Genomic DNA, 27,018 nt, shown 5'->3' on the forward strand with positions numbered 1-27,018 from the left:
GCCCAACCCAATCTCACCACTTGCGTAGCCTAACATAAATGCCCGCCATTGTGCCTAACCCCAATACTTACTGTTTCATTGGGATTGTGGCCCCCTCACTGCATCCCAATTTAAATATCTAAATACATTTTGTGGATGTTAGTAGTTGAACAATTTATTACCTAAAATCAGTTAATAATGCATTGTCCATTTACTCTTTGGAGTACAATAAAAAAAAAAAAAACATTTATAAAAATTTGCTTGCATACACCTGTGCACAGAGGAAACAGCCAGTTATTTAGACATTGATATATCTGAAGTAGAAGTATTAGTTCTGGGACACATCCTGGGGTGCACTTGCAACCCTTCAGTTTACCAGTTTCTTACTTGTACTTCAAATATTAGGGTTTAGAAATTCTTGGTGACATCTTATGCTGGCCATACATCAGAAAGACCTGCTCCAATCATGATTGTGTCCAGATTTCCCTTCATCTCCCGGGCAGAATTGGTGGTTTTTGGGCACACAATGTACTCACAAAGTGCACACAATCCGTCATACAATCCAGCTGCTGCATACAACCAAGGGGTCAGTGCTTGTTGCCAAAGGGTTAATGGTCATTGCCAAGGGGTTAATGCTCATTGCCAATTGGTTAATTGGTCGCTGTCAGGGGTTAATGCTCATTGCCAAGCTGTTAATGGTCTATGCCAAGTGGTTAATGCTAGTTGCCAAGGGGTAAATACTCATTGCCAAGTGGTTAATGGGATCTCAAAGCCTCAGAGGAGACAGATGCTAGAGGTAATATATGACCTCTAGCGACTGACAGGGAGCACATAGCGGCAGCATTACCCAGAAGTGCTGGGAGTGCATAGCGCTGTGTTCCCGGTCAGACACTAGAGGTCAAACATGATCTCCAGTGTCTATCTCCTCCAAATTGGAGGAAGACATCAGCTGCGGGTGATTGAAGGCAGCGATGGACACGTTGAATGACCGTTTTCATGTGCTTAAAAGCACGATGTGCACACAATCTGCATGCAATTCGGCATACAACCCATCGAGATTGTACAATTGGATACAATCTTGTTCTGGTGTATGATGGCCTTTAGTTTCCACATAAATCATCGACTGGTAGCTACAATGCTGATGTTAATTGATCATTGCTGAGCTTTGAGCTTCAGATTCAGACGTTTGACTGTTGTAATACATGAAATAAAAGTTTGCATCTCTAAAGGTAACCATACAGAATGACAGCTCCACAAGGAGTTTTACCATTAGTAAGCCTTTTGGAGTGATATGTCCATGTGTGAAATATCTCAGACCCTTTATTGGGAGATCTTTTTTTTTTTTTATTGCACATTTTTTGAGGCAGAAAGTAATGCTTAGACCACATGTTAACTGTCTCCAGAACCTATCCAGTTAAATGTATTTAAAATATTGTATTTATTTTTTCATTTTGACAGGGATTCTCAACACTAATAAGAGAATGGCCTGGAGATCTGTACAATAACAAAACTATAGTTCAGGCTTTGAAGGGGCACCTGAACCAAGACCCAAACAACCGAACACTTCTGAAGGCTTTGGCAGAATTGTAAGTTAATCCTTACTATACTGTATACACAGCTTCTTATTAGGGTGTCTTATTGAGGGAGGGGGCCCTTGTGCAGTGTCTGTGAGGCCCCCATACTCATGCTAGCGCATGATGGATTCTGGAACTATGCTAAAGTCTATCCCGCATGCACATACCTCATAAATTTAATTGTAAACAAATAAAATCTGTGGCGCTGAGATGGGGCAGCAACTACCTACCCAGGTGTTATCAACCTGGGACAAAGTTTAAACAAGTGAAAAATAGATAAACAGGTATAGCACCCCACAGTTAGGGTCAAACACAGAAGTGCAGTGATACTCTTACGTTTCGTTTCTGTACACTCCATAGCGAACATGCAATCAAAAATAAAGGAGAAACTATGTGTAGTCCTATTTTTGTGTTCAAGTCCACTCCCCATGGGATTTCCAGGATAGAACGGTCCCTTCACACCATTTTTTTCCCCTACGTGATCTGCTTTGCTGGTTTGTTACGGGTTCAGCACGTGCCACCAATTATATACAGTAGTGTTCGTACATGTATGCTTACATGCAAATAATGTTGGTCAAACACATCAAGGTTTCTTTTCAAATAAGTGTTTTTACTTGTATGCTTACATTCATATGTATATGACTCCTCACATCAAGGTATCTTTTGCCATAGACGTACTCTCAAGAGGATTTGTCAAAAAAAACAAAACATTTATTTTACAATAACAGGGACCTTTTGTGCACCACAGTTCCACTTGTTTTTTTTTTTTACTTGTCTGATTTTTTTTCTTTATTGCTACTCAGTGAAATATATAGCTGTGTATGATAGGGAAAGAAAATAACTACTTAATCGTCTACCAAATCATTATTAGAATTGTTTAGAATGCATTGCTGTGCTCTTATACTGATGTAATTATTTTTTTCAAAATATGCCTCTTAGATGCAGTGTGATGCAGCTTTATAGCTGAGTCTGCTAAAATAGCATTTATTCATGTTAACATGCAATATTTATTTTGCAGACACACATATGACCAATGTTACAGTCAAGCACTTGAAATTTATTTAACACTTCGGCACAAGGAGGTTTTCGATCTGATACACAAACATGATTTGTTTAGCTCTATCAAGGACAAAATTGTATTGCTTATGGATTTCGATACAGAGGTAAATTGCCGTTATCGAAATTACTTATTTGATTACTTCTATGTTTATATTTTCTATGTGTGTGTGAAGATTATGTACATTATCATCTATTTATCTATCTACAATGCTGGTTTAATCTTTAAGATATCTCATGTGTAATGTTCTCGATTTTGTTCTAAATTCCCACCATGACAGAACAGGTAGGCCACTTCTTCCCATCACAGCTGGCATTATCGGGGATGTAGTTTCACCTGCTGTAGACAGTAGAAATAAAATCCCTGTTGAGTTCCATTTTTTCACATTTTGGGTAGATTTTACTTAGGATATATAATCAAACTAATTATATTTTCTGAAAATTCAAAGTCTGTGATTACTAGATTAATGATATTGATATTGGAATGTGACAAGCACATAAGGTGCCTGCATGGTCTCAGCACATTGGTTAATTTTGAACTGTAATTCAATGAGTAAATGGTGATCATGGGGAAATTTGGTAAGAAATCTCCAGGTTTGTTTTTTAAAGCGCCAATCATTTACACTGCAAAACCAGTTTGATTTTGAAGTGTAAATGATTACTGCTTTAAAAAAAATGGAGATTTCTTACCAAATCTCTCACTTTCTGAATCTCTCACCCTATTAAATTTCACCCAGTATATTATTATTATAATTTTATTTATAGGGTGCCATAAGAGTTTTGCAGCGCCGTACAAAGGAACAGTACAGTGAGACAAAACTTAGCATTACATTGGAAAAAATAGATTACAGATGAAGAGCGCCACAGTTCAATACACATTACAGCTTAAATATAAGTAGTGAGGACTTGATCCCTGTACTACTAGAGGCTTGTGGCCAATGATGGAGATGAGTATGCGGAAAAAGATGGTCACTGAGATTTTGAGTTTAGCAGAGCTGTGAGTGAAATGTGAAGAGAAGAGGGCTTTGACAACAGGAGGGAAGAGGCCCTGCTCTGAGGAGCTTACAATCTAGTATATCTTTCCTAATACAGTATATCTATTAAGAACATAACTAGTTTACAGGAACTTGTACTGTAGAGTATTCCATTCCTATATACAGAATATGATATTTCATCTGAAATACTGTAACGGTACTGATATTGTCATCAAATCTACTTTGGTATGGTTAGGTAACCTCTTTAAAGCTGGGTACACACTAGACAACGTGTGTACCTAATGAGATTGTGTACTCAGCTTAACTCTTTTCTTTTAGCAATCTTGTATTTTTTATCAATATTTTCTTGTACATTGTTTTACAGCTATTGTTTTTTTTATCAAGTCCAATATAAATTCTTATCTTACATGCATCGATTTACTAACCGCTTTAGGTTCTTGTGTAGTTTCACGGCGCCAGCATGTGGCCGTGCTACTTCCGGGTTGGGTACGCTCGCCAAACTATCTAAAATAAAGTAACTTAACTCCAAGCCAACGTGGATAGGTCATACGCCCACTATCCACGTTGGCATGGAGTTGATTTTTGATAGCGTGGCGAGCGTAGCAAGCCACCGAGCCCGCAGCGTGGGCGAGCGAAGCGAGCCCCGCAAGGGGACTCAGACGCACGGCGCCATGCTGGCGCCGTGAAACTACACAAGTACCCCGCTTTATAGATAGATGCATAAGCTATTTTTAAATCACTCATGTCTCCTTTGATTTCATGTCCCGTATTACCAATTATACAATGCATACAGCTCCTTTTCTTTTGTACAGTGTTTTTATATGCATTGGTATTTTATTTTTCTTTAGAAAGCTGTGGATATGCTTTTGGACAATGAGGACAAAATCTCAGTAAGTATATTGGCAGATATTGTTTGTTTGTTGTTCTGCATGAAATTCTGCAGTATATCACTAGTGTTGTTAGTCAGATTAGGGTTTCCCCACTGAAGCCTTAATTGTGGTTTCCATGTTAAGAAGATAGGGAAGATTTTGAAGGTTTACAAGAATTTTTTTCTTCAAATCTTACAAGATTTCAAGTCTTAAACTGGACAAACCATATTGGGTGCTGTATCCTTTCTCAGTAGCGGCCACATATTTTCAGTATCATTTGCAGGAGGAATTGACAGACATGCAACATGAATGTGAGGCCCAAGTATTGCTTATTTAAAGTGGCTAACAGCTGTGTTGGATTCGAATGGAGAACTCTTTCCCTCTTCTTTGGCAAAAATTAAATAAATGACAGTATTGATAAGGGCTTTTCCTTCCACATACTTGAAAAAGGGTTCAGTGCAGTGCAACAACCAGATATAGAAATAAACTGCAAAAATCTGAAAGAAATGACCTATGACATATGGGAACTAAAACAGAACTTGAGTCACTGTGTTCATACAAAGCTCAAGGGGTTGGGTGCAGGATACCTGCCATCAGTTTCCTGACATTTTGGCATCCCGGCTGCCTAAAATCCCAACAGGGTCACTGAACTAAACTAACCCCAACCCTCGATCACCTCCCTGTAACCTAATCATCCCATCCCTTAGCCTAACCCTAATGGGGTGGTAACCCACTCAGCTCAAACCCCCTCTTAATTGGTGTAGTGCAGATTTCACCATTAGGTGACAACCATCTCCCCCCCTCAAAGTACAGTATAAGCTAACTTACTACAAAATGAAAAGCACTGATTTCCCACTGAAGCCAGGTTTTAAGAACCTACAACAGCAACCCGCTACCCATCAGAGACCTCCAGGTTGCAGCTTACTGAAATGAAAACAATAACTAGAAGTAGAAACTTATCTGAAAAGTGGACCTTATCCGGTCTATAACAAAGAGTGATGTTTCTTACCTGCCATATATTGCAGAGTTTTATCACTTCATAGATTCACCCCGGGGAGTAATACACAGTATATTGCACATTGTCACCTTGCTGCGATTAGCAGGTTAGTCATATTGCTGTCTGATGATGTGTGAAAATAACGGCATGGGACAAGGAGGACCCAGCTTTGGATTTTGAACAAGGGCAGTAAAACATTTAAGTTAAGATACTGGAAAACTACTGTTCTTTATATATTCCCAACAAATTCTGGCAGATATTAAGTTATGTTATATGTAATAAAAAATATTCCTATATCTGAATATACAGTTGTGTTTACATACTGTACACCTATATCCAGATTGTACCAAATAGCACTGTTTAACATGCCACAGATTTTGCAGCTTAACCACACTAACACTAATCAGGAATGGGTCATAGGGTCGACAGCACTAAGGTCAACATGCATTGGGTCAACCACTGAAGGTCGACATGGGCTTAGGTTGGCAGGGTCATTAGGTTGACACAAGCATTAAGTGGACATGGGTAAGGTCGACAGTCAAAAGGTCGACATGGAGGTTTTCACTTTTTTGTCCCGAATGTCGACAGTCATCACGGACAAAATGTCGGTGCACCATGTGCTCTCGCATGGCTCGCTGTGCTCGCCATGCTTCGGGCATGGTTCCTCGCTATTCTCGGCACACTATTTTATTCTCCCACCACGCCTTAGTGGATGGTAGAGCATGAGATACAGTGCCATTGGTCGCTCAACAAAAAGTGAAATACCCCATGTTGACATAATGCTTGTACCGACCTATGACCCTGTCGACCTAAGCCCATGTCAACCTTTTCAGGTGTTGACCTAGGCTCATATTGACCTTCAATGGTCGACCCAATGCATGTTGACCTAATGACCATATACCCATTAATCCTAGTACACTATAAGTGAGTAAGACTCAAAATTGGGAAAATGTAGCACGACGTACAGTATGTAAGCAATCTATAGTACATTAAATAGACTGAAGATAGGTCCGATACGAATGGCATCCCTATGTTTAATCTACAACTTTTACACCAATTATTTTGTTACAAAATACTAATCAATTAGCTTGTACAGTATATTATAAGCAAAGACACAACATAGAGGAAAAAGTCTGTGTTACAAGGAAAATTGCAGTTCTGACACAAATTGTTATATATGTGTTCTAAGATGCAATTCTGAGGTAAAAGTATGCAGCACCATAATACATACAGTACTTGTGGGTTACTCCATGCATCTCACACCATCTGATGTTAAAAGGATAGGCATACATTGACACATCTCTATGGCTGTATCCTTGTTATAAACTATTACTTTATCTACAAAGGATGTATAGAGCCTTTTTATTTACTTTTTCTTTGTATAATTTGTAGGTTGACAAAGTAGTTGAAGAGTTGAAAGAAAGACCAGAGTTGCAACATGTGGTAAGTAGATTTACTATAGGATTAGAATTAACGGGTAAAGGTAGGGCACCACTTTGCAGCTACAGTACCTCAAATACACTAAGCCAGTGGTACCCAAACTTTCTCCAAGCACTGTGCCAAATAGTATCTGTTTGTTTTTTCATGGCACCTAGAACAAATTTTTTATTAGGTCCTGGACTACGAACTTATGGCATCTCTGCAAGAGCCCGACATCATCCCAAGGTACCATGGCATCAAGTTGGGAACCAGTGCACTAAATAATGGGGAGGACAGTCATTACTGACTCAAAATCATGGATTACTTTTCCATGACAATCTTTTGCTTGTGTCGACCTTTTGATCATGTGACCTAATGCATTTCAACCTCTTTGATGTGTCCACCTTTTGACTGTCAACCGAAAGTGGTAGACTTTTCACTCTCGACCTAGACACTACCAACCTAACCACCCGTACTCTATGCAGCTCTCCACTGCATTGCATTCTTGAATCTAGTCACTAGATGTCACTCATTGTCCAAAGGAACACTTTTGTTTTGCTGGAGCTCTATGCTTGTCTGATTTTAATATGTGCTAATATAGCTCTGTGTTGTTCAGAGCCTGTTATTCTCTCACTAAAAGGAACTAGTTTGAAATATTAAAATAATATGTGTATCTGGAGGATTAGCACTTTGGTTTTACAATATATATTGGGAATGCAACTGAACTGTTTTATTGAAACACAGTGGCTGGTTGTGAGGGGAGTAAAATACATTTAGTTCTTCATTTTATCTGCTGACAAGTTTAAGATGAAAGTTTATAATTATTGCGAGTTAATGAAAAATGTAATATACTGTGAGAAACCATAGAGGAATACACGTAACCAGGGTGTGATTTTATTTAATAGCAGTTTTGATTTTAATATATAAACAAAAAAGCAAAATCAAGTTTAAATGCAATTGGAATTTGACTAAATAAAATAACTGTATGTTTATTGTATATAGTAACTATCCCCCATAAAAAGAGAATAATACCGTAAATCAGGGGTTCCCAATCTTTTTCGAATCACGGCACCCTAAAGTATCAGAATTTTTCCACGGCACCCCTAGGCGCCAAAAAATATATATAAAATGAAGTAGATTGTGTTTATATGCGCTTCTTAGGTTCAGTTATGGTTTAAAGGGCAGGATTTGCTTCTGTTTGTACATATATTTTATGATTGGCAGCCACCAGCACTGGTTTTGTCCATAAATAATTGATCATAAATAATTTGAATTGGTCCTGGACCACCAACCCGCGGCACCCCTAAAAATGTCCCGAGGCACCCCAGGGAGCCACGGCACACAGTTTGGGAACCACTGCCGTAAATCATAGTAACCGTAACCATCAATCAAGACATGTCTAGTTTCTTGCAGCAGCTCAATAACCTATGTTAGGCCTGACCAAAACACATCCAATACTGTGTGTAATTAGGTGTGTGTGTGTGTGGGGGGGTGCGGAGCGGAAAAGCAAACCAAACCAAAGAAAAAACATCAGCTTTTTGTGCGTACTCTTCAGAAAGATTAGTGTAGTAGTGTATCAATTAGAGTTATAAAACTCTTAGTGCCAGGTGAATTTGTCAGAACAGGTGTGAACACTGCCAAGCAAACATTTTTATTCATCATACTAACCTGTAATGTTTACCTTACATAGGAAACACAAATTTATAAAAGCAATTTATAATGGGACTCGTTGCACTACAGAGAGCTCAACACACACTCATAACATGCTGTCAAAAAGAACCAGGGGAGAGAAAAAAGTTATCACCATGAAGATACCAATCATAGAGATGAAAAGCAAATTTGCCTTACAGCAATAAGAGTTTGAATAATGTATCTATGGTACCACACCAGGTATTCTCCGGGAGTCTCCTACCAGACTAGGACGACATGGAGGAAGGTCGACATGGATGAAGGTCGACATGACGGAAGATCGACATGGGTTAGGTCGAGAGGGTTATAAGGTCGACACAAGCATTAGGTGGACATGGGGCACATGTCTGCACAAAAAAGCGAAAAACCCCATGTCGACATTTTGACTGTCGACCTTCCCCATGTAGACCTAATGACCCTGTCGACCTTCATTCATGTCGACCTAATTCTTGTTAACCTATTGACTGTATCCCCAGAATACTAACCCGGCCCATCACTGCTTGGCTCCCAAGTTGGACCAGCTTTGGGCACTCCGGGGTCGGTATGGTGGTATAGAAGAAAATCACATGAAATCGAGTGATTCGATGCATACAGTATTGCAGATCACTGAAAGCAGACGTTTTTGCGCAACCATCTGGCCTAAACTATTTGAATTTGCCTTCTTTTCAAACACTTTCTCATTTGACTAAGCAACGATGCCACCCCGGCAATACACACTGTAACATGGAGACACACTGTGATAGCTCAGAAAGCACAAGTGTTATTTCTCTCAGCTCCACTGCACTCTCATTTGATGTGATCTAATATACCACCATGAATGTTCCAGACTTGTACTGTGCCTGCGTCGAACCCATAGTACAGATTGGCAGCAGACTGTCAGTGATTGACAGTCTGCTGTCATTTAGGGGTAGAATGGGGGCAGCAACGGCCTCAGTTTCCCAAAATGGATGCGTGTTGCCGACATTGTTTTGGAGGGACTGCAGGTGTATTCAACATTTGACTTTCCAGATGCTTTAAAACTACACATCCCAGCATGCCCTGCCAAATTTGATTGTTAGGGTATTCTAAAATTGTGTCAAGGCATGCTGGGATATATAATTCCACAGTATCTAGAATTCAGCTGCCCATCATTCTCTCATATCACCCTGCCATTTTTATCCCATTTCTCTCATGTGGCTTCTTCATTCTCTCTTCTCACCCTGTCTTTCTCCCTTCCCTCCTTGCTCCATTACTTGCAGATAGAACATAACCGCCTACACTCTGTCCATGTTAAGGATAATATTCACTCTAGATTTGCCAGGAGTTAGTTTCTGATGTCGCTCTGACATGAAGTAGACTGGTTCAACCTAACCAGCATTTACTTTGCTGCTCTGTCTAAACGTAATTCTTATCTCCCTGCTTGCAGTTATTGCACTACCAATAAATTGTACTTACCTACAATATAATATTACATTTAAGGTCAACATATTAACTTTTAGCCACCAAAGCACCAGTACTGTGCATCAGAACTGCTTATTTCCATTTACGAAAAATGATGTGTATATCTGTCTTTTAATACTTTGTAAGATTTGTGCTTAAAATGACTTGGTTCCAGTTGGCAATGTAAGATTAAATACAGCAATTATGTAACTGCACATAAAACCTGCAATTGTATTAATGCCAATAATTATCAACGCTTCTTTTTTTTTGGTTGCCAGGAAACCTTGTAAGCACAGATACTGTAGTCACAAGATAAAGGAACATGATCGCTTCCAGTGATTTTTAGATTTCCTCCCATGTTTAGTACTGTACTTGAAATACACAAACTAAACTCTGTCCATTAGTATGTTATTATAGTTTGTCATTTTATTATAGTTTATTTGTGTTATTATGTATAGTAAGATTCGGTGCTGTTTTCCAAATTAGGAAATAAATTGAACTAGGTCATAAAATATATACATATGGTTGCTCACTTATGTAACAGCTTATGCAGCTCTAAGGTATTGTCAATGTGAAACTAGTGGGTTTAGGCTGCAAGAAGGAAGGTATAGGGTTAGGGGGGCAGGGAGATGGTATGTATACTTACATGACCACTGTTGGGATTCCCTCCTTTGGGATTCTATCATTGTTATTGACATGTCTTGAACAAAATTGTTGGTACTCTTTACCTAGCACGGCGCCCACGATTTTGATCGTGGGCATCGCAGGTAAAAAAATCACGGGCATCGCGGGCATTGAATGCACTAAAAATCGGGTGCGACGCAACCGACGCGATGCCCGCGATTTCCCATAGGGAACAATGTTAAATGTCTCAATTGACACGATTTTCATGTTCAATGCCTCAATTGACCCGATTTTTCCATAGGAAACAATGTTAAATGGCCCACAGAGGCCAAATAGCCACCCTGAAGTGTGAAATGGCCCCCACAATTGTTAACGCCACCCCACGATCAACGTCAACCCGAAGCGTGGCGAGCGCAGCGAGCCCGCGAGGGGCGGCGGTACGCGTCCTATGACCTTTTCATACCCCCACTATCCACGTCGGCGTGGAGTTGAGAATAGAATAGTGTGGCGAGCGCAGCGAGCCACCGAGCCCGAAGCGTGGCGAGCGCAGCGAGCCCCGCGTGGGGACGCGGATACCTGTGAAGCCCGCGAAGGGACGCGTTTACCTGTGAAGGTATCCGCGTCCCCTCGCTGCGCTCGCCACACTATCCACGTCGGCGTGGAGTTGAGAATAGAATAGTGTGGCGAGCGCAGCGAGGGGACGCGGATACCTTCACAGGTAAACGCGTCCCTTCGCGGGCTTCACAGGTATCCGCGTCCCCACGCGGGGCTCGCTGCGCTCGCCACGCTTCGGGCTCGGTGGCTCGCTGCGCTCGCCACACTATTCTATTCTCAACTCCACGCCGACGTGGATAGTAAGGGTATGAAAAGGTCGTAGGACGCGTACCGCCGCCCCTCGCGGGCTCGCTGCGCTCGCCACGCTTCGGGTTCACATTGATCGTGGGGTGGCGTTAACAATTGTGGGGGCCATTTCACACTTCAGGGTGCCTATTTGGCCTCTGTGGGCCATTTAACATTGTTTCCTATGGAAAAATCGGGTCAATTGAGACATTTAACATTGTTCCCTATGGGAAATCGCGGGCATCGCGTCGGTCGCGTCGCACCCGATTTTTTAGTGCATTCAATGCCCGCGATGGGCGCCGTGCTAAGTAAAGAGTACCAAATTGTTTTTATAAGTTATCAAACCTTTGAATAAACAATATCTGGTAGAAGCACCGCATTATATATGTTGTTAGGAATCCATAATGATTTTTTTGTTGTTTTTATATATTTTCCAGTATCTGCACAAACTGTTTAAGAGAGACCACCACAAAGGTCAAAAATACCATGAGAAGCAAATCAGCTTATATGCGGAATACGATCGACCAAATCTTTTGCCTTTTCTTCGAGACAGTACTCATTGCCCATTGGAAAAGGTGAGCACAACTGTTCTGTTCCTTGCATAACTTAATCTACTCAATCTGTTCACACTTCCTGCATTGCTTTTGTTCTTTTATAAAAGAAGACCTCAAAAAGACCCACGTTTGGTGATGGTTGGTATCATGTGTATTTTCCCCTTTTTGTTTTTGCAGAAATCTGCATTGCCTGTCTGTTGTTTTCAGTGATCATGACAGCAAATAGTGACAGTGTTGTATGAGATCATACAGTCCATAGTTGTGCTACTTAGATTGTTCTGTTTGGTACTTCATAAATGTGGAGACTCCCTTGTCAAAGGAGGGTGTGGTATAGGGGTCCGACAGTCGGGATCCCGACAGTCATTATCCCGATGTCGAGATCCCCACTGGCCGGACCCAGACAGCATGGTGAGCGCAACAAAGCCCCTTGCGGGCTTGCTGTGCTCGTCACGCTGTGGGAATGGTGGCTCGCTATGCCACGCGAGCCACCTATTCTATTCTCCCTCTATGGGGGTCGTGGACCCCCACGACGGAAAGTAGCCGACGGTCGTCAGGAACCCGACTGTCAGTGTTTTGACAGTCGGGATCCCGACGTTGGGTGAATGCCTATCGGGATCCCGACTGTCGGGACCCCTTCCGGCACCCCGTCTGGCACCCGTCAAAGGAAATGAGTAATCTGATGTTAATCCAATGTCTACACATATGATATGAGAGGAAAACTGTTTAGGCTATGTCACCAATATTGTGGCCATCTTGACGTCAGCCATCTTGGATCAATGCTTTTTTTTTTTTATTTGGGATGTAAGTCATGTGACATATCAAACATGCAGAATTTCTTAAGGAAAACAGTGGTATTCATTAATGCATCTTTATTCATTCCCTTATTTAAAAGTTTGCCCGTTGCATAGCGAGTAAACGCAGTACACTAATTGGGAGTCAACGCACTAAGGCATGCATGTCCAAACTATGGCCCTCCAGCAGTTGTGGAACTACAAGTCCCATCATGCCTTGCCACATTTTTTCTATTAGGGAATTCTAAAAGTATGGCAAGGCATGCTGGGATGTGTAGTTTCATAACAGCTGGAGGGCCATAGTTTGGACATGCCTGCACTAAGGTGTCGATGATGACATAAAAAAAATGGAGTGGTTCATATTTCATTTTGACATTTTTGTAACAACCTTTTCCATGTCAACATTTTGTCAGTGTTAACCTTGTGCATGGATGTAATGACTGTCAACCAAGGCATTGTCTGTGAACTATACCACACCATAGCATTGCACTGTGATACAGAGTAGTAAAATTGCATTGAGATTGCATACACCTCTGTGGTAAAGTCTGTTAACTTAATTTACTGTGTGAAATGAACATTGGCCCTTATTCTAGTTGATTCGGACGGATGCGTATTTTGGACTGGAACCGAGTGTTCTTAGGCCCACCTACCGTATGGATCGCTCACACTGTCCGAATGCGGTAAGATACCGAGTGTACGGACCATGAGTGGATGTTTCATGTGAACACCTCCTCCACCTGTGGGAACCTCCCCCATCCTCCGATGGTCGAATGATGGACCAAACGGTCAGACAGCACCGAGTGCTCCAGACCACTCTGACATTTTTCCGTAGGAAAGCAGGGATATGGGCGGGCAGCTGACATCCGGCTATGTCAGTTGTCCGCCCCCACACGCGCGTCACGGGCGCATTACCATGCGTACGCCCAGTGTTTTCATAGGAACGCCCATGAAACGCAGGGTGTACACATATGGTAATGAGCCTAAACAGCCCTTCACGTCCCTCTCCACCCCCTGCTCAGATGGTTTCGTATGATCATTTTCTGCACTGACCTCACTCCGTGTTCGGACGTGCGAGGCGTTTTCACATGCGCAGATACGCCTCTGCACATGCACAAATACCAAACATCGGCCATCCGACCGCACACAGAGCCGTCCGACTCAATCAGAATAAGGGCCACTTTAGGGTTACTTTCTGGGTTTCATATGGTTAATTTAACCTTGCTCAAGATTGGCATACTGTCATAAACCTTTGAACATAGTTTAATATAACAAAAACATAAATAAAGATCTTTAATAAAATGAAAACCATTGTTGAATATTTGAACCACAGAATTGTGTACAACTTTTAGAATGTGCTGTAAATATCACTACTTATATATCCAATGCAAGGGTTGTTCCTACCGCCTGCTTCTCTACCCTCTTTGGTTACTTTGATCACCTACCGTAGTGTGCATAGTGACTGACATAGGGGCAGGAGAGGAATAGACTTTTCTTTCTATTGTCCCTATTTCTGTCATGCTATCACTATAGCTATTGCCAAAAGGAGCACATTAGCCGCGTATCGCCCTGCACCTAGAGTGCCTAGTACATTGTATCTTGCATAGTAAATTTATTAACAGTGGTGAGAGCTGCTCAATCAAACTAGTAATGCCCCCCAGGTGCTGCAAGGGAGGGGGATTTACATTTATTGAAATTACTGTAGATAATGGGGCAGAGAGCACATATTAGAAGACCAGTCCTTGTTTTTCAGGGGAACACATTCTCTATACATTCCACAAAAGACTTGATTTCTGCAATACCTAAAAGTTCGTATGTGTGAAACTGACAGTGGTGTAGCTAGGAGCCACGGTGCCCGGAGCAAGGGCTTGTTTTGCGCCAAACCCCCCCCCTCAATGTGAAGTAGGCAGGGCTCTTGCGTGGCAAAAAGGGGGCACAACCTAACATTATAAGACACACTTTAATGCACATTAAACATAAAGCCACATGCCGTGATGCCAATTGCACATAAGGCCACACATGGTGCCCATTATGCATGTACACACACACCAATTTGCTTGCAGGAGGTGAATAGTAAAGCCCCGTACACACGGGGGGAGATATATTGCTCATGAAAAGGAACCTCTGCTGGCAGTGCCGCAGAGGTAATTAGCTGGTCGCAGGAGCAAGCTCCTGCGACCAGCGATTAGAAAGGGGCTGTAAATGGGAGCGCGCACACTCCCAATCACTGGCAATATGGTCGCCAGTGACCATATTCCCAGCGATTATAGCCCCTATCGCCCCCGTGTGTACACAGCAATACAGATAATACTGAATAATATCATGGGATTTGTAGTTTAATCGTTAACTGCTCAAAGTCTGAGCAGTAACATATACACTATCATTCCCATGATGCCACTGTCTCTGCTTCTCTATCCTGCCGGGTGCCTCTGAGTCACAGGCAGCTGAATCCCGGCACCTCCACTCCTACTAGCACTGTAACTAAGCGCCGCAGCTGGGCGGGGGAGTGGGCGAGCAGGGCGGGGGAGCCGGCGGCATGTGGCTACGGCGCCCTTTGATCTCTCGGCATCCGGAGCGCATGCTCCACCCTCCCTACGCCCCTGGAAACTGAGTGAGTTTATGTGGAATGGATCGTTTCATAGGTAGTCCAGATGAGTAGATCAGAAATGTAGATTATGCAATACAAAGGTTTAAGAGAACAGAGAGAACAGAGTTTTTTTGGAACCTTGTCTATATGTAATGTATTTAGTATTAATTTTGATGTTCTCCAGTACAGCTTCACTTAGGTATCTACTACCACCTCTGCTTTTTTTTTTTTTTTTTGGGGGGGGGGGGGGGTGGGGGTCCCACCTCTATCTCTCCCATTCTGAAAGATAAAAGCAAGCTGCCGTACAGTACCTTCTTGGATTTTAGCATATGAAACCACTGTAGTATTTGATCTTGAAACCAGACAGATGAAATGAAAGTCCTTGCCAGCTATGTATCAGTAGCTTTTTTCTATAATTAAGTGTGGGAAGGAAATTATAAAATTGACTACTTGTAAAAAGGCCTTACAGTCTTTTGGTAATGGAGATTGAAGTTTTTGTCATTACCAATCAGCGTCCATTCCAGCACTAATGTATATTACATTAAATCATCTTATGCTACTCAGGCATGTTCCTAGTTTGAGGTAGCAAAGACAATGTTTACATTTGTCAGCTTCCTATGCATCATAGCAGTACAGAGATCCTACACTTCAGCGGTAATAGGGATGTACTGTCAGAGTCATGTGGTGTTGGGTTGTAACGAAATATAAATAATGGATGCAGCCACTGGGCCCAAGTCACCCTTACATAACATTGTACATTGCCTCCTCCTTATTTTACATTTGAAGTGATCAGGGAACAATAAATATGACTGTAACCCATTGGAGGATACATGTAGTTGCCCGCCCAGCCCTCTAGATTCCAGTGGAAAGAATCCTTCTCCAGAATCCTGACACCTGTCAAAATACCAAGGACGGATTGGACGGGGTAATGGTTAGCATTACTGACTCAGCACTGGGGTCATGGGTTCCACCATGGCCCTAATTGTGCGGAGTTTGTATATTCTCCCTGTGCTTGTGTGTGTGTTTAATCCAGGTACTACAGTTTAATTCCACAATCCAAAAATATACTGGTACTGTAGGTTAATTGGCTGCCAACAAAATTAACCCTATAATGTCTGTGTGTGCATGTACATGTGGTAGGGAATATAGATTGTAAGCTCCACTGGGGCAGGGACTGATGTAAATGTTCAAATATTCTCTGTATAGCGCTGCGGAATATGTGTGCGCTATATAAGAAACTGTTATTAAAAAAATAATACCAGCAAATAAAACCAGCAATCAGCAACCTGAATGTAAATATGTGGGGCAGGTTAAGGTTAGGCTACAGTGGGGTAGGATTAGTTTAAGGCTGCAGGAGGGGAGGTTAGGATATTGGGATGGAGGGAAAGGTTTTGTCTGCGAGGGGGGAAAAGATTAGGGTTTGGCTGCAGGAATGGAGGGTTAGGGGGAATTAGGGGTGATTATAGTACCTAACATAAAACTGTTAGGATTATGGCCGTCAGTTGGTTTTCTGACCCCCAGCATTTATTTTTATTTTTTATTAACATTGTTAGGTAGTTCAGTGTTATGGTAATATGTAACCATCCTTCCCAATTTGCAATGCTGTATAAAGAGGGAGCCAATCAATTTCAGGATAATAATTTTTAAGTGAAGTAACTCATTTTAAAGATGGTTATTTATTCCATAATAAATATAAAAATAGTTGTTTTTTTTACTGTCAAAATTGGCAGTGGCTCAGATATGGTCTATATAGCAATGCATTTATGTTCTCATGAGCTGCAGCATGGCTTTCAGGGTTATAAATAAATGAAGCCATAAATCTATAGTCAAAACGTCGACATCAGATAGTCGACAGTTAATAGGTCAACAATTAAATGGTAAACATGGACCTGTTCACAGGTCAAAAAGTTCAACATGCCAATTGTTGACATTTCATTTTTTCATATCTTTACAGGCACTTTCTGGATGATTTCGGTTAGGGTTACACACTAGAGGAAAGTTTAGGGTTAGACACTAGGGCAGTTGTTCCAAAACTGTGCCATGGTACCCTGGGGTGTCTGGGGACCTTTGCAAGGGTGCATCAAGTTGGTGGTCCAGGACCAATTCAAATTAGTTATGGTTAATGTAGTTGGAAAAACCAGTGATTGTGTTTGCCAATAGATACGTGGACAAACAAAAGCAAATCTTCTCCCTCACCACTAAAGGTGAAATATGAACACAATTTAACCCTTGGAGTGCCAAGTGAATTTGTCAAAATGGATGCGAACATTGACAATTTTTTAAATTCATCATAATGACCTGTTAGGTTTACCTTATATAGGAAATATAATCTATTTCTAATACAACATTATTTGAATTAATCTAACAAATGTGAGCGACGCTGACATTTTTACTGGATATTTTGCCCATCGCTCAAAGAGATGTTGGCACTCAAAGGGTTAATATTTTTTCTTCATTTCTCAATAAGAAACTTTTGGCCTGAGGGTCCCACGGATAAAATTCTGATACTATATTACCTTGATTTAAAAATAGTTTGGGAAGCTCAGCACTAGGGGGAGGATTAGGGTTCAAATGTAAAGAAATGTGTAGAACATTACATGTTGACCTTTTTAGTCCATCAATCTTTTGACCATTGACCAGCTGTTGTCGACCTATTGACTATTTATACACTGTTGATCTTTTAATCCACAGCCACTTTTTAAAATAGGTAGAAAGTAAATTGTTACTGCAGCCAAACGATGTAAATGTTTAGCCAGATCTCATTTAATGTTTGCTAAAAATTCTTGAACCACAAATGATCAAAAATGTGAAGTATCTGCAGCCAGTTGGATTATTTATTATGTTACTGATTCTATGCATCATTTTGAATAAGAGATTTGCTGTCAAGCTTCTAGCTGAGTGCAGTCTGTCATCTGCGAAGTTCCTCACCCCACAGCTTAACCTGCTGTAAGTCTGATGCCTGCTGTACATGTAGAAAAAGTACATCTATAAAAAGGTTCTAGGGTCAAATAAAATGTGAGTGAGGTCTGTCTGGTCGGTAAACTGAAAATATGTGTTCACTTATTCTCAACATTGTTTAGAGTGAGATGTATATGTATATGCAAATATGCTGTATATGTTACATCATCTTAATCCCTAAGTACTTCCGCACATTCTCCTATCCTATTTGCCCCATTGAAAGGTCTTTTTCTGCATAAGTCTACTACATACCTACCAATATGACCCGTTCCAGGAGGGAGAGAATGATCTGTTCCTGGACTTCACACTTAATGTATGAATGCCATCACCTGTATCACACTGGTTAACTTGATAAGAAAGGTGCTTGAACACAGGTGATGGCAATCATAAATGAAGGGAGAAGTCCAGAAAATCTGTGGCTTACTGAATTGCCACCACCATATTTACCAAAACCGACATTCCGTAAATGATGCGCATTGAGTATCCCAGAGTAAAATACAGAGGAATGATGTTTTCCCCAATATAAAATGGGAAGATAATTCATTACTATATATTACAAAATATTGAAACTGAAAAAATGCAACTATTTAATATTCCCATTAGAAAACTTTTTTTAACATTTATTTCGTATTTTTTATGTAACACAATTTTAGGTTGCTTAGTTTGCTCATTTTTCTTCACCTCAATTACAGGCTCTTGAGATATGTCATCAAAGAAATTTTGTTGAAGAGACCGTATATCTGTTAAGTAAGTATCTGTTATTAGAATTGTTTATTATGTAGGTGACTAGAAAAGTTTTTTGTGTCCTGCACAGAATCTTTTTTACAAATATACAGTAAAAATTCATGCACGCCCATGAAATGCTGGGCAGAACCCAGCGACCACCCCCTGTCTGTCACTCATTTTGCGATTGCCCTGGCTAGTGTAAAGATGGACATCTTGGAGATGGGGCCGAATTCGGACCTGTACAAACAGGCCCTTAGTTCACTATACTCTGTTACTGACCCAGGCATCACCTATACACAGTATGAACAGGAAATGGTCAGCAATATCAGGCTGGCTACAGTGCTCTATCTGATTAGGTATATGATTATTTTTGTGTAGAATTGTTGTTGTCATTGTTTTTTTAATTGGTATTGCTATATTTTATTTCATTGCATTTACTGCTCTTGAGATGATTATTAAACAGACTTGTCTTTGGGTCCCCAGGCAGAATGGGTAATAGTCGCAAGGCCCTGCAGATGATCATGGAGGAACTGCATAATGTGGATAAAGCCATTGAGTTTGCCAAAGAACAGGATGATGCAGAGCTGTGGGAGGACCTTATTCTGTACTCTATTGACAAACCACGTAAGTGCAGCGAATAGAGTAATTAGCTTTTACTGTACATTGCGATGATGTTGTATGACAGTGAAGGACATCTTTATTTCTTTCCTAATAATCTGAAAATGGGAAAGATTTAATACTTACCATTCATGTGTTTTACTTGTTAATATTAGTATAAGTGATATCAACACAAGATATATTTTCTCTTCTTCATTTTGCATTTCGTAGTACAGTCATTTGTCACCCGTAAAAGTGCAATAGGGACATCAGTGTTGCTGGGAATTTAGTACACTGCAGTGTTATGAGAATGAGTCAGCACCTAAATAACATTTCACTAATGAAGGTTATGTGATTGTAAACACAACATTGATAAAAACTTGGACACAAGTTAGGACAGAATAGCAGATTGCCTGCAGCCTGTCAGCTAAGTAGTGATGTAGAGAGACACATTTCGGGACACACATTGGCCCTGATTCGGATGCCTTCTGTCCTCGATGTGTTTACACCGAGGACTGATGTTGAGCCTCTGCGCATGGGCATATCTGCTGTGTGGGGCCTTTGACAACTTGCACAGTCACCGAGGCGTTTGCACAGGAGAGAAGTCGGACCCCAGAAGAATTAAAGGAGAATAAAAAAAAAAAACATACTGTACAAAAGAATGGTCTCTCATGGCCGCACATTCCTTTTTATTGAAGTTTTCTGTACTTGTGTATTAGCAGGGCGCCCACTGAGCAAATTGCTTAGTGGGCTATTCTGCATAAGAAAATCGCATCGCATCACATGGGCCGTTTTAGTGCCGTGTGATGTGATGCAATTTTTCGATGTAATTTATTCACTGCTCTCTTGGACCCGGCGGGTCGCATCGCGCGCAAAATCGCATGCGATCGCATGCGGTTTTATAGGGTGCGATGCCATTAAATTTACTATACACTTCTATGAGATGCTATGAGATTTAGGCACCCCCCCCCACTATCCACACCACCCCGAAGCTTGGCGAGCGGCGGCGGAACGCGTCCTCCCAACCTTTTCATACCCCCACTATCCACGTCAGCGTGGAGTTGATTTTATATAGTGTGCGAAAACATGTAAAGTAATCCGCGTCCCCTCGCAGGGCTCGCTACACTCGCCACTCGTATGTACTGGAATTGTAGGGAGGTTTAGGGGAATTTGTGGAAAATGTCTTTACAGAAAGAGTGGTGGACAAGTAGAATAACCTCCCATCAGAGGTGATAGAGGCTCAGACAGAAGAACAATTAAACATGCACGGGATAGACATAAGGACATCCTTACCATAAAATAAGTATCAAATAGGGTTCAAGACTAACAATATGGTTAAAAAAGGGGCAGAGTAGTTGGGCAGAATAGTGTTGATCTGTTGTCAAACTCTATGTGTCTATGTAATTATGAAGGCCCACTCTGTAGGCTGCACAAATCAGATTTTGCCAAACAGGTTTTGTACATGTTACATCACACAGAAGAGCCCCTTATACACGTTATAACACATAATAAAGCCCCTAAGACATGTTATGTCACACAGTAATGCCCACTATACATGTTACACTACAAAGTAGAGACCATTATACAGATTATGCGACAGTAGAACCCCTCTCCAAATTCTACCTGCTCATCATCATTACTCATCCTGCCTCCTCATTATCATGACTCCTCCCTCCTCATAATCAATTCTCCTCATCATCATCATTCTTACTCTGCCTATTAATTCCTCATAATAATCAACACCCCCTCCCCCTGAGCGGGGGACGAGGAATGATGATTATTCCACCTCATCATCATCACTTGTCCTCTTCATTCTCATTGACCTCATTAACATTCCTACTCCTCTTTCTCGTCTTTTCTGCTTCCACTACACTCTATTGGGAATCAAGTCCAATGCCTAACAGTAGTCACTCCGTGGAGACTTCATGATGTCTCTTCATTCAGACTGTAGGAGCCAGGTGAGACAGAGCTCAAATAGATCAGCACTGCACACACCGAGGAGCCGGATGGGGTACCCTGAGCTGTATATTAGTAATATACATCATAATGGGGCTTGGCAGATTGTGGCTACTGGTTCTGCCCACAGAGCACATTCTGCACCATTCCAATTATGGCTATGTCCTTGTGTGTGACAGCTCAGAACCCCACAGAGCTGAATTTTGTGAGCCCTGTTTTCAAGGGTCCCCTAATGCTTTCATAGAATGTTTTCTCCACAGCGCTGTGCGGGCTGTCTAGGGGGCATACTTACTTCTACAGTATACAAAGTGGGTGCTCCCTCAAGGAAAACACCACACATCCTTATGAGAGGCAGTAGCGCACGCAGGGGGGGTTTCTGAGTACCCAGAAACCCCCCATGAGTCTAAGGGCCCTATGCTGAAAGCTGATGGTCTCCTCTTTCCATGGGTACAAGAATTTTAAAAATCGGCCCTTGGGAACCGGAGATATCTGACTTCAAAGCAGTGGTCCCCATCCAAGCCTGTTAATTGCTCTTCCCAGTCAGATATTTCAGGTTCTGTTTGACTTAGAGTTTTTCTGAGGATATATTCCAAAAGCTGAGACTCTTCCCCTTTGATGGACACTAGTAGCTTGTCTCTACTGTTCACAAAACCAGAGATATCAGCCTTCCAGCAGCTGGTTACTGCTCCAGCTCCACACACCTGGTATGTAGTTTTATATTCTTGTTGGCAGATTGTTTTGCCTCCTGAACTCTGATCCCCTAGTCCCCAACACCATTTGGTAGGTGGGATTCTCTAGTTTTTAATTCCATTAAAATCTAAGAAATCTATTTCTGGGAACTGGAGATATCTGCAGTCAAGCAAGCTGTCCTCCCACCAGAAAATTATGAATAATAAGCCCACTCCACTATACACCCTTCCTCTGCGTATTAAACATCCTCTACCACCCTGGAAGTTATGTATCAGGGCCCTTTTATTCAGCCCAATGCCCCCTTCTCCCACCCCATCTCCCACCATCTGTGCAGTAAAGGGGCAATTAGTGGAAATTACTGATCCAGGCCCTACATGCTGAGCGGTTGATATAATACCCCCTACCAGTCGCAGGACATCAAAACTTCCCCCACCCCTACTGCTGGAGGATCGGTAGGGGCCCCAATACATTGCTATGCCCTGGGGTCTACACTGCTGTTATGTATGTATGTGTATATATATATATATATATATATATATATATATATATATATATGTGTGTGTGTGTGTGTGTGTATATTATTATTATTATTATTTATATACATTTGGTCTATCTATAATACTTTAACTGACCCGGCATATACTGGGTCACCTAAGTGTCCATCTCTGTGCTTTGCTCCGCCCCTCTGGAAACCCCCTTCTGAAAATCCTGCGTTTGCCACTGAGAGGATGGATCTTCTCTTCTCCAACTCTTATATAAATGATGTCTGTGAGATTCTTAGTACAGGTTCTCCTTTCCCCTTTTGTGAATAGGCAGACTCAGAGTATATCAGAGTGTCCCAGAGAAAGAAACTTTTATACTGTATGGTGTAACACATTTTCAATATCAATAAAACTTTAAACATAATATGGATAACATGGACAGGTAGAGTGTATAAGGATTGTGTAGAAACTGTGTATAAAAGCATTTCTCAGTTGTGCCTGATATGGAATATCAGTAGATGTCCCAGGTTTCTCCACTGGGTTCCAAACGTGATGATGTCAGTCCTATCTATCTTACGACGCATTTCAACTGCGTCAGAGTTCTTTCTCAAGGAGAGTGCACTGTGTCTTTTCCCCTGGTGGGGTATAAATACTTCCTACAGTATATGCAATCAAGGGGGTCCTCTCTAGAGTTCAGTCTACCTAATCCAAACACGCTCCTTTTCCTACCAATCAGAAGCTGTAATAGTGAAGACACAAGGTAATAGACCAATCCCCGGCTCTAGAAGGTATTGTACTTTCTTTCTTCCTGGAAGTGCCCCACTTCCGGCATCTAGCTTCTGACAGAAGCGCCCTATTCCATCGGACCCAGTGATTCTTGGGCAGCTTGACGTTCCCTTTCTGGAAACATGATTTCTGGTATCACTGTTGCTTAGTAATCACATAATTATAGCATCCAAGTCCTGTTAACCTATCACAGTCATGGTGATTCTTATATGTTGCCCGTGACTGGGGAGCCTCCAAGAATGCATAAAACAAAAATAGGAATTTGGTACTCACCGTTAATTCCCTTTCTCCGAATCCGTAGGGGACACTGAAGTACTACGCTGGGGATTGAGGGGTGTATTGGAGGAGTCGGCACTTTAAGAAACTTTGAAGTGTAGCATGGCTCCTCCCCCTCTATCCCCCCCTCAGACTCCAGTCTTAGTTAACTGTGACTGAGAGGAGAAAAGAGACCAGGGAATCTCTGACAGAGAGAGAGAGAGAGACGAACAGAAAACAGAACATAACATGCTGTAACAATAACTGTAGACAAACGTATGCACACAACAATCACGCATACAGATTGAACAACCCTACACAGGCTAGAACAGCGCCGGGAGGGCGTTCAGTGTCCCCTACAGATTCGGAGAAAGGGAATTAATGGTGAGTACCAAATTCCTATTTTCTCCTTCATCCTAAGGGGACACTGAAGTACTACGCTGGGGACGTCCCAAAGCCATCCCCACGGGTGGGAAGGTGCTGGTCATCCTGTAGTACAGCACGGCCAAAACTAGAAGAGGAGGCCGCAAACGTGTCAAACCTGTAGAATTTGATGAACGTGTTTGGACCAGACCATGTCGCTGCTCTGCACAGTTGAGTCAGAGACACGCCTCTAGCTGCCGCCCAAGACGGACCCACAGACCGTGTGGAATGAGCTGACACCCTTGAAGGCGGGACTTGCGACGCCTGTACATAAGCTTGCTTTATGGTCAAACAGATCCACCTTGCTAAGGTCTGTTTGGAGGCCGGCCAACCTCGCTTGGCAGTAGCATAAAGTACAAAGAGTGAATCCGACTTCCATACCTCTTTGGTTCTGTTCACATAGACCTGTAACGTGTAAACTACATCCAGAGATTTTAAATCACCTGTCAATGCTGGTACCACAATAGGCTGGTTGAGGTGATACGCAGACACAACCTTCGGAAGGTAATCCATTTTTGTGCGTAGTTCCGCCCTATCTGGGTGAAACACTAGATATGGTGATCTGCATGACAGAGCGCTCAGGTCTGACACCCTTCGCGCTGAAGTCAGAGCTAAAAGCATAATCGTTTTCCACGTGAGAAGACGAAGATCAATGGATTCCAGAGGTTCGAAAACACTGGATTTAAGATAATCCAGAACCAGTGGCAAATTCCAAGGTTCCTCCGGGGCACGAACCGGAGGCTGGAGCCGTAGTACTCCATTCAAGAAAGTTTGAACTTCCGGAATGACCGCCAGACGTCGATGAAAAAATATTTACAAGGCCGACACCTGGACTTTAAGCGAACCCAGACGAAGGCCTGCCTGAAATCCAGACTGCAAAAACCGTAGTACCCGGGACAGACCAAAAACAGAAGTGGGTAGCTTACGGCGTTCACACCAAGCTACATAAGCTTTCCAAATACTGTGCTAGTGACGGGAAGTGACCTCCTTCCTGGCTCTCATCATCGTTGGAATGACAGACTTTGGGATACCCCTTCTACTCAACAGCGCGGCTTCAACAGCCACGCCGTCAAACGCAACCGCGGTAAGCCTTGGTAAACGAACGGCCCCTGTAGAAGAAGGTCGTCCCGCTGAGGAAGAAGCCAAGGTTTGTCTATCAGGAGCCCTTGAAGGTCGGCGTACCACGGGCGCCGAGGCCAATTTGAGGCTCGCATCTGTTGTGACAATGGTCCAGTCCCATACCCCAAACCGTCGTCCCTCCAGCAGGTTTGGTGTATGGAGCCACCAATGTAGAGATAGGCGACTGCAAGAAGGCAAAACTACTCTCTTGTGCATGTGCACATGAGAACCTGACCACTGTTTTAGGAGATCCAGTTGGAAGGTCCGGGAGTGGAAACGACCGAATGGTAGGGCCTCGAAGGAGGCCACCATTTTCCCTAACAGGCGAATGCACAGGTGTATTGACACCTTGTGAGGCCTGAGGACCTGTCTGGTCAATTCCTGAAGGGAGAGAATTTTGGCCATTTGTAGGAAAATCCTCTGTAGGGATGTGTCCAAAGTGAGACCCAAGAAGAGAATCCTTTGGGACGGTGTCAGTTGCGATTTTTTGTAATTCAGGATCCATCCATGTTGCAGTAGTACTTTGCAGCAGACCTGGATGCTCTGAAGTAGCAGGGCTTCGGACGGGGCTTTGATCAAAAGATCGTCTAAGTATGGGACCACATTCATCCCCTTTGTGTGTAGTAGGGAGACCATCACCGCCATGATTTTTGTGAATAGGCGTGGGGCGGAGGAAAGGCCAAAGGGCAGGGCCCAAAACTGAAAATGCTGTTCCTTGACGGCAAAGCGCAGGAACTTTTGGTAATTTTCGTGAATGGGTACATGTAAGTAGGCATCCTTGATGTCTAGTGAAGCCATAAATTCCAGTGGTTCTAGACCGGCGACTACTGATCGAAGCGATTCCATCTTGAACTTTTGGTAGGCATTGTACTTGTTCAAGGTTTTTAAATTTAGTATCGGGCGGACCGTACCGTCTGGTTTTGGCACCAGAAAAAGAGGGGAATACAAGCCTTCGGCTCTTCTGGCTGTTGGTACTGGTATAATGACTTGAGCCGCCAGCAACTTTTGAATTGCTTGGATCAGAAGCAGGCGGTCCTTTTCGACATGGGGAAGGCCCATGGTGAAAAATTGGTGAGGAGGGCTGTAAGCAAAATCCAGCTTGTAGCCCTGCTCGACAATTGACAACACCCAATTGTCTGTACAGGACGTTCTCCATATGTGTTGAAAGTCCCTTAGACGACCTCCCACCCTGGGATCCCCCAGGAAAGATGGGAGACAGTCATGATGAGGGTTTTTCTGGGAGCTTGGCTTCAGGACGGCGGGTTCCTGCTGTTGAACCAGTGGCTGTGCCACCAAAACCTCTGCCTCTGCCTCTGGAAGTGGCAAAGGAACCCTGGGATTTACCCCTAAATTTTGGGGCTCCCCGAAAGGAACGAAAGGAGGGTCCCTGAAAAGGTTTCTTTTGAGGGGGAGGGGCCGAAGATGGAAGGAAAGTGGATTTTGCTCCTGTGGCCTGAGCAATCAGTTTGTCCAGCTCAGGTCCAAAAAGGACCTCGCCTGTGAACGGTAGCCCCTCTACCGCTTTTTTGATGTCTGCTTCTGCCTGCCAAGATTTGAGCCACAGGGAGCGCCTAGCTGTGACAGATAAGGCGGAAACCCTGGCTATTAAGGCCGCAGAGTCTCTAGCGGCCTCACC

General features: G+C 42.5%; 1 protein-coding gene across 1 annotated transcript in view; it reads left to right on the forward strand.

The window, feature by feature from the left end:
* The window catches only part of VPS41 (VPS41 subunit of HOPS complex), a 258,397-nt gene that overhangs the window by 202,922 nt on the left and 28,457 nt on the right, over window positions 1-27,018 (forward strand). The window contains exons 18-24 of the mRNA XM_083188469.1: window positions 1,438-1,565; window positions 2,572-2,716; window positions 4,453-4,494; window positions 6,863-6,913; window positions 11,899-12,036; window positions 19,041-19,095; window positions 19,558-19,698. Coding sequence (XP_083044595.1) covers window positions 1,438-1,565; window positions 2,572-2,716; window positions 4,453-4,494; window positions 6,863-6,913; window positions 11,899-12,036; window positions 19,041-19,095; window positions 19,558-19,698 — 700 coding nt within the window. The remainder of the gene's footprint in view (window positions 1-1,437; window positions 1,566-2,571; window positions 2,717-4,452; window positions 4,495-6,862; window positions 6,914-11,898; window positions 12,037-19,040; window positions 19,096-19,557; window positions 19,699-27,018) is intronic.

Source organism: Crinia signifera, chromosome 5, assembly GCF_055691185.1.
Source record: "Crinia signifera chromosome 5, ASM5569118v1, whole genome shotgun sequence".
Taxonomy (NCBI): Eukaryota; Metazoa; Chordata; class Amphibia; order Anura; family Myobatrachidae; genus Crinia; species Crinia signifera.